At 51.7% G+C, this 9,040-nt stretch overlaps 1 protein-coding gene across 1 annotated transcript; it reads left to right on the top strand.

Annotated features, from left to right (window-relative positions):
* Nucleotides 1-2,900: 2,900 nt before the first annotated feature.
* On the top strand, nt 2,901-8,635 carry LOC105486725 (insulin like 3). The gene is made up of 2 exons (XM_071086347.1): nt 2,901-3,111; nt 8,087-8,635. Exons 1-2 carry the CDS (start codon nt 2,922-2,924, stop codon nt 8,290-8,292), a joined length of 396 nt encoding a protein of 131 aa, XP_070942448.1. The 5' UTR covers nt 2,901-2,921; the 3' UTR covers nt 8,293-8,635.
* Nucleotides 8,636-9,040: the final 405 nt, after the last annotated feature.

Genomic DNA, 9,040 nt, shown 5'->3' with positions numbered 1-9,040 from the left:
GTAGAAATGGGGAGGGAGCTGCTCTGTGGTCAAGTAAGACCAGAGTTCCAGCCCAGGTTCTCTCCTGCCTCGGGTCATCCTTCCCTCTCTCAGCTTCAGATTCCCTCCTATAAAACAAAGCTATAAGACCCCCTAGGCAGGAAGCTGGGGCCAAGCATCCGCTGAACAAATAAATCCTGCTCTATTCCGGCTCCCCCAGCCCCTGCTCACCCAGAGGGGACCACCGTGTTGGGGAGACAGTGTTTTGGATGAGACACCCCCAGTCCTGCGTGTCAGGCGCCTTGAGAAGACCTGGGCTCTGCTCGGCCTCCTGTGACCTTGGGCAAGTTTAAGGTCCTTTCTCTGTGCTTCAGTTTTCTTTTCTTTCTTTTTTTCTTTTTCTTTTCTTTCTTTTTTTCTAGTGAGGAGACAGAATCTCTGTCCCCCAGGCTGGTGTGTAGCGGTGCAATCTCGGCTCACTGCAATCTCCGCCTCCTGGGTTCAAGCGATTCTCCTGCCTCAGCCTCCCGAGTAGCTGGGATTATAGGCACGCGCCACCACACCTGGCTAATTTTTTATTTTTAGTAGAGACAGGGTTTCACCATATTGGACAGGCTGGTCTCGAACTCCTGACCTCAAGTGATCTACTTGCCCCATCTTCCCAAAGTGCTTGGATTACAGGTGTGAGCCACTGTGTCTGGCCTGTGTGCCTCAGTTTTCTTATTTGTACAGTAATAGAAACAACAAAATTCTGAACATTGCTGGTCTTGGAAGATGCCTGCTCTCTTCCCCCCTCCCCCCCAGAAAATGCAGGATTATTATTTTTCAGTTGATCTATTTCATCTCTTTAAAATGGTTAAGACAATAGGGAAGACTTGGCTGTGTGTGGTGCCTCACACCTGTAATCCCAGCATTTTGGAAGGCTGAGTAGGGAGGACCACTTGAGTTCTAGATGAGCCTGGGTAACATAGCAAGACCCCCACCTCTACAATTAAAAAATTAAAAATGGCTGGGCACGGTGGTTCACGCCTTAATCCCAGCACTTTGGGAGGCTGAGGTGGGTGTATCACTTGAGGTCGGAGTTTGAGACCAGCCTGGCCAACACGGTGAAACCCCGTCTCTGCTAAAAATACAAAAATTAGCCAGGCGTGGTGGTGGGCACCTGTAATTCCAGCTACTCAGGAGGCTGAGGCAGGAGAATCGCTTGAACCCAGGAGGCAAAGGTTGCAGTGAGTCGAGATCGCACCACTGCACTCCAGCCTGGGAGTGGCTGGATTCCGGAGCCTGGGAGAGCGAGACTCTGTCTAAAAAGATAAAAATAGACTGGGCGCGGTGGCTCACACTTGTAATCCCAGCACTTTGGGAGGCCGAGGTGGGCGGATCACGAGGTCAGGAGATCGAGACCATCCTGGCTAACACGGTGAAACCCCATCTCTACTAAAAATACAAAAAAGTGCCTGGCGCGGTGGGTCACGCCTGGAATCCCAGCACTTTGGGAGGCCAAGGCGGGCGGATCACAAGGTCAGGAGATCGAGATCATCCTGGCTAACACAGTGAAACCCGACTCTACTAAAAATAGAAAAATTAGCCGGGCGTGGTGGTGGGCGCCTGTAATTCCAGCTACTCAGGAGGCTGAGCCAGGAGAATGGCGTGAACCTGGGAGGCAGAGCTTGCAGTGAGCTGAGATCACGCCACTGCACTCCAGCCTGGGCGACAGAGCGAGACTCCATCTCAAAAAAAAAAAAAAAGATAAAAATTAAAATTAAAAAATTTAACAATTAGCTGGGCATTGTATTGCAGGCCTGTAGTCCCAGCTACTCAGGAGGCAGAGGCTGAAGGATGGCTTGAGCCCAGGGGAACGAGGTTACAGTGAGCTATGATCCTGCCATTACAGTCCAACCCAGAGAGACCCTATGTCAAAAATGAATAAATAGCCTGGTGTGGTGGCTCTCGCTTCTCCCAGGACTTTCGGAGGCCGAGGCGGGAAGATGACTTGAGTCCAGGAGTTTGAGACCAGCCTGGGCAACATGGCGAAACCCCATCTCTACAAAAAAATACAAAAAATTAGCTGGGTGTGGTGGCGTGGGCCTGTAGTCCCAGCTACTCAGGAGGCTGAGGCAGGAGAATTGCTTGAGTCAGGGACAGGGAGGTGGCAGTGAGCCCATATCACGCCACTGTACTCCAGCCAGAGTGACAGAGCAAGACCTCATCTCAAAAATAAAACGTAAAAATAGGCGGCTGGGCCTGGTGGCTCACGCCTGTCACCCCAGTTACGTGGGAGGCTGAGGTGGGAGAATCACTTGAACCTGCGTCACTGCACTCCAGCCTGGGCGACAGAGCAAGACTTTGTCTCAATAATAATAATAAAAGTAATAATAGTCCAGGCACAGCTCATGCCTGTAATCCCAGCACTTTGAGAGGCCAAGTCAGACGGATTGCTTGAGGTCAGGAGTTGGAGACCAGCCTGGACAACATGGCAAACCCCAGTCTCTACTAAAAAAAAAAAAAAATAGCCGGGCATGGTGGTGTGCACCTGTAATCCCAGCTATTTAGGAGGCTGAGGCAGGAGAATCTCTTGAACCCGGGTGTCAGAAGTTGCAGTGAGCTGAGATCAAGTCACTGCACTCCAACTTGGGCAACAGAGCCAGATTCCATCTCAGAAGAAAAAAAAAAAAAGAAGAAGAAAAAAAAAAAAAAGAAGAAAAAAAAAAAAAGAAGAAGAAAAAAAAGAAAAAAGAAAGACTCATTGCCCAGTGCTCCCTCTGGGAGAAATACATCCAAGGCCCTGGCCCTGGGAGAAAGGCCCTGGCACTAACCCCACCCTTGGCCTTCTTCCTGGGCGGTCCTGAAGAATGTTCTGTCCCTTCTCCAAGGCCCCCAGCTGGGGCGTCCCAGGCGCCTATAAAGGGGGTCCCTGCTTGGCCTAGGCGCCACCCACCGCCATGGACCCCCGTCTGCCTGCCTGGGCGCTGGTGCTGCTGGGCCCTGCCCTGGTGTTTGCGTTGGGCCCCGCGCCCACCCCAGAGATGCCTGAGAAGTTGTGCGGCCACCACTTCGTGCGCGCGCTGGTGCGCGTGTGCGGGGGCCCCCGCTGGTCCACGGAGGCCAAGAGGCCTGCAGCAGGAGGCGACCGTGAGTGGGGACGGGAGGGGCAGCGCTCTGGGAAGCTGAGGTGGGGCAGGTGCACGCAGGCGCAGGTGCACACGTGCAGGGCAGGTGGGTAGGCTTGCATGCGTGTGCCCAGGGCTCACCTGCCGGCTGCGTGCACAGATCATGGATCCCCACTGGAGTGTGTGTGAACCTGCGTGTGAAAGTCCCCGGAGCCATTAGCCAGGCGCGGTGGCTCGTGCCTGTAATCCCACCACTTTGGGAGGCTGAGGCAGGCGGATCCCCTGAGGTCAGGAGTTCCAGACCAGCCTGGCCAACATGGTGAAACCCCATCTCTACTAAAAATAATGAAAAAAAAAAAAAATTAGCCGGGCGTAATGGTGTACATCTCTAATCCCAGCTACTTGGGAGGCCAAGGCAGGAGAATCGCTTGAACCAGGAAGGCAGAGGTTGCAGTGGGCTGAGATCATGCCATTGCACTCCAGCCTGGGCAACAGGGTGAAACTCCATCTCAAAAAAAAAAAAAAAAAAAAAAAAAAGAAGAAGAAGAAAGAAAGAAAGTCCCTGGAGCATGAGTCCCCTGAGGGGCCAGAAACAGTGTGAGGTAGGAGAGGTAGGCTCTTGCAAGTACACGATGAGATCCTTCTTTAAAATTTCTGTATTTTGATCTTCATGAATTTTTGCCTTAATTTTGCTTTGTTTGTTTGTTTGTTTTTCGAGACAGGGTCTCACTCTGTCGCCCAGGCTGGAGTGCAGTGGTGTGATCTTGGCTCACTGCAGGCTCAACCTCCCCAGCTCAAACGATCTTCTTGCCTCAGCCTCGGAGTAGCTGGGTTACAGGTGCTGCCACCATGCCCAGCTAATTTTTTTTCCTTTTTTGTAGAGAGGGAGTCTCACTCTGTTGCCCAGGCTGGTCTCAAACTCCTGAGCTCAAATAATCCTCCCACCTTGACCTTCCAAAGTGTTGGGATTAGGGATGTGAGTCACTGTGTCCAGCCTTAAAGATATTTAAAAGTATTGCTTTGGGAAAGTATTGCTTTTTACAATTATTTTATTATTATTATTATTATTTTATTTATTTTTTATTTTTTTGAGACGGAGTCTTGACTCTGTCGCCCAGGCTGGAGTGCAGTGGTGGGATCTCAGCTCACTGCAAGCTCCGCCTCCCGGGTTCATGCCGTTCTCCTGCCTCAGCCTCCCGAGTAGCTGGGAATGCAGGTACGCACCATCACACCGGGCTAATTTTTGTATTTTGTTTGTTTGTTTGAGATGGAATTTCGCTCTGTCATCCGGGCTGGAGTGCAGTGCTATGATCTTAGCTCACTGCAACCTCCGCCTCCTGAGTTCAAGCAATTCTCCTGCCTCAGCCTCCTGAGTAGCTGGGATTACAGACCACTGCCCAGGCCACCCACCACCATGCCCCGCTGACTTTTTTGTATTTTTAGTAGAGATGAGGTTTCACCATGTTGGCCAGGCTGGTCTTGAACTCCTGACCTCAGGTGATCTGCCTGCCTCGGCCTCCCAAAGTGCTGAGATTATAGGCATGAGCTGCTGCACCCGGCCTAGTTTTTGTATTTTTAATAGAGACAGGGTTTCACTGTGATGGCCAGGCTGGTCTTGAACTCCTGACCCTAAGTGATCTGCCCTACCTTGGCCTCCCAAAGTGTTGGGATTACAAAAGTGAGCCACCATGCCTGGCCTTTTTACAAATATTTTAAATTTGATTTTAAAAGTATTGCATTAAAATACTTATCTTGCTGGACATGGTGGCTCACACCTGTAATCCCCGCTACTCAGGAGGCAGAGGAGGGAGGATCATTTGAGGCCGGGAGTTTGAGACCAACCTGGGCAATATGAGACTCAGCCTGAGACAGAGACCCTTATCTCAAAAAAAGAAAAATTATTATTATTATTATTATATTTTGAGACAGGGTCTTGCTCTGTCACCCAGGCTGGAGTGTAGTGGCATGATCTCGGCTCACTGCAACCTCTGCCTCCCAGGCTCAAGCAATCCACCCACCTCAGCCTCCTGAGTAGCTGGGACTATAGGCACATGTCACCATGTTTGGCTACTTTTTCTATTGTTAGTAGCGATAGGGGTTTCACCATGTTGCCTAGGCTGGTCTCAAACTCCTGAGCTCAGGCAGTCTGGTCGCCTTAGCTTCCCAAAGGCTTGAATTACAAGGCCTGGCCACAAAGTTTTTTTTGTTTTGTTTTGTTTTGTTTTTCTGAGACAGAGTTTCGATCTTGTTGCCCAGGCTGGAGTGCAATGGCACGATCTCAGCTCACCACAACCTCTGCCTCCCGGGTTCAAACGATTCTCCTGCTTCAGTCTCCCGAGTAGTAGGGATTATATAGGCACGTGCCACCATGCCTGGCTAATTTTGTGCTTTTAGTAGAGAAGGGGTTTCTCCATGTTGGTCAGGCTGGTCTTGAACTCCCGACCTCACATCTGTAATCCCAACACTTTGGAAGGTTGAGGCAGGGAAGTCACTTGAACCCAGGGGTTCAAAAGCAGCCTGGCCAACATAGGGAGACCCCATCTCTATTTTATTTAAAAAAACCGGCCGGGCGCGGTGGCTCAAGCCTGTAATCCCAGCACTTTGGGAGGCCGAGACGGGCGGATCACGAGGTCAGGAGATCGAGACCATCCTGGCTAACAAGGTGAAACCCCATCTCAACTAAAAAATACAAAAAATAACTAGCCGGGCGAGGTGGCGGGCGCCTGTAGTCCCAGCTACTCGGAGGCTGAGGCAGGAGAATGGCGTAAACCCGGGAGACGGAGCTTGCAGTGAGCTGAGATCCGGCCACTGCATCCCAGCCTGGGCGACAGTGCGAGACTCCCTCTCAAAAAAAAAAAAAAAAAAAAACTAATGCTGGCTGGGTGCAGTGGCTCACGCCTGTAATCCCAGCGTTTTGGGAGACCCAGGTGGGTAGAACATGCGGTCAAGAGATTGAGATCATCCTGGCCAACATGGTGAAACTCCGTCTCTGCTAAAAATACAAAAATTAACTGGGAGTTGTGGTGCGTGCCTGTAGTCCCAGCTACTCAGGAGGCTGAGGGAGGACAATCACTTGAACCCGGGAGGTGGAGGTTGCAGTGAGCCAAGATCATGCCACTGCACTCCAGCCTGGCGCTAGAGCAAGACTCCATTTCAAAAAAAAAAAAGCTGACGCTGACATTTGGGGATGTGTATGGTAGAGGGGCCGTCCTGTATATTGTAGGGTGTTAGATAACATCTTCGTCTTCTGCCCCCTAATGCCATGAATAGCCTCACACCCCACCCAAGTTGTGACATCCAAAACTGTCCCCAGACAAGTATACCCTGAAAACAAAATCACCCTAGTTTGAGAACCACTGGTGTCAATTGTAAACCGCAGATTGGGTAGGGGGTAAACAACCCTCTAAATTTTCATAAGTCCTTTTTTTTTCTTCTCTTTCTTTTGAGACAGTCTTGCTCTCTCACCCAGGCTGGAGTGCAGTGGCATGATCTCGGGTCACTGCAGCCTTGCCTTCCCAGGCTCACGTGATCCTCCCACCTCAGCCTCCCAAGTAGCTGGGACTACAGGCACGCACCACCATGCCTGGCTAATTTTTGTATTTTCTGCAGAGATGAGGTTTTGCCGTATTGCCCAGGCTGGTCATGAACTCCTGGGCTCAAGCCACGCACCACCTAGGCTTCCCAAAATGCTAGGATGACAGGTGTGAGCCACGGTGCCTGGCCTCAAAAAAGTATCCTGATGGCTTCATGCTTCCCTCTCCGTACCCTAGTCCTGGCCCTGGTGCCGGTATAGAAGACGAGTTTGTGCAGATGTGTTAACGTGTGTCCACATACTTCTGTGTGCCACTCCACTTGGGGCGTTAGGGATCCAGGAGAGGGGGTCTGCAAGGGTGTGTCCACGTAGGGGTGTGTGTGTGTCTGTGGGTCCACCACACGTGCATGGGTGACCAGGAGGTGGACCCATAGACACATGCACACCCCTGCACGTCTCTGTGCCATGAGGAGTCTGTGGGCGGGTCTCTGACCTGCTCTGGGTGCCTCATGGACCCTCGGACCTGTTGGGGAAACTGACACCATCTGTAGCTCCAAGACCCCTGACACTCCCTGGGCAGGGCTTGGAGCACTCAGGTGGCATATGGGGACACACGCAGCTGGGGATGTGAGTGTGGACATGAGTTGAGTGGATGAGAGGATTAACCAGGTGCCTGGTGTACAGTAGGCGCTTAATAAGTGCTTTTTTTTTTTTTTGAGACAGAGTTTCATTCTTGTCGCTTAGGCTGGAGTGCAATGGCACGATCCCAGCTCCCTGCAACCTCCACCTCCTGGGTTCAAGTGATTCTCCCACCTCAGCCTCCCGAGTAGCTGGGATTACAGGCACCCACCACCACACCTGACTAATTTTTGTATTTTTTAGTAGAGACAGGTTTTCACCATGTTGGCCAGGCTGATCTCCAACTCCTGACTTCAAGTGATATGCCTACCTCGGCCTCCCAAAGTGCTGGGATTACAGGCGTGAGCCACTGCGCCTGGCCAGTGCTCACTTTTCTTTTCTTTTTTTTTTTTTTTGAGATGGAGTCTCGCTCTGTTGCCCAGCCTGGAGTGCAGTGGCGGGATCTCAGCTCACTGCAAGATCCTCCTCCCGGGTTCATGCCATTCTCCTGCCTCAGTCTCCCGAGTAGCTGGGACTACAGGCGCCCGCCACCTCGCCGGCTAAGTTTTTGTATTTTTTTTTTTTTTTTTTGTAGAGATGGGGTTTTACCATGTTAGCCGGGATGGTCTCGAACTCCTGACCTTGTGATCCACCCACCTTGGCCTCCCAAAGTGCTGGGATTACAGGTGTAAACCACTGCGCCCAGCCAGTACTCACTTTTTATTTGCATGCATGATGCGTGTTTGGTGGGTCACTCAGTGGGATGTGTGTGCATTTGTGCACATGCAGCATGGGGTAGCGTGTCCTCTGTCATTTCCGTTCCAGTTGAGTTTCACTCTGTCCCCAGGTGAGTTGCTGCAGTGGCTGGAGAGACGACATCTGCTCCATGGGCTGGTGACCGACAGCAACCCTGTGCTGGGACCTGGCCTGCAGCCCCTGCCCCAGACTTCTCACCATCACCGCCACCACCGTGCAGCTGCCACCAACCCTGCACACTACTGCTGCCTCAGTGGGTGTACCCAACAAGATCTGCTGACCCTCTGTCCCTACTGATTCCTCCTTGGGTGCAGCCTCAGAGTGGCCTGAGGCCCAGAGGGTCTGGTCTGGTGAGCTCCTGAGGCCACACAGCACCATAAAGTCTCGTGTCTGCAAGCTTTTGATTACCTCCTGGGATGGGGTGCTCACTATCTACCCCAGACCAATGCCACCTGCAGCCTGTGGAGTCAACTGCAGAATAAATCACACCCTAGCCCTGGCTTGGAGGATCCCCACTTTCACAGATGCTGGACACTGAGAGCCAAATGTCTTTACTCCAGAGGCGCCCCAGACGCTCCGCTCCCTGCATGTGTAACACCCCTTCTTGCTGTCTCCTAGTAAATAAACGACCCAAAGCAGCTTCCTGCATTTTCTCTAGAAAAAGGGAAAAGCCTCAGTCAGTCCCTGTGTGGGCTTGTCCCCCAGCAGCCACAGACCCACTGGCACTTCCAGGAGCTTGATAACTGAGAGGCATTGCGACGCAAAGTGGGGAAACTGAGGCCCAGGGTGAGGGCTGCTTGCCAAGGTCACCCAGGGAGGGAAGGGTTAAGTGCAGGACTTGAGCCGAGGTCTCTACCAAGGTCCATGGGAGTCCTTAGCATTGAGGACTTAGAATGGCAGGACATTAGACACAAAACAAACGTCTGAAAAGGATCATCACAAAACACACTGGTCTTTTTTTTTTTTTTTTTTCCAGACAGGGTCTCACTCTGTCGCCCAGGCTGGAGTGCAGTGGCACAATCATAGCTCACTGAAGCCTCCAACT

The sequence above is a fragment of the Macaca nemestrina genome, chromosome 20, assembly GCF_043159975.1.
Source record: "Macaca nemestrina isolate mMacNem1 chromosome 20, mMacNem.hap1, whole genome shotgun sequence".
NCBI classification, from domain to species: Eukaryota; Metazoa; Chordata; class Mammalia; order Primates; family Cercopithecidae; genus Macaca; species Macaca nemestrina.
This window is presented reverse-complemented; position numbering and strand designations above follow the sequence as displayed.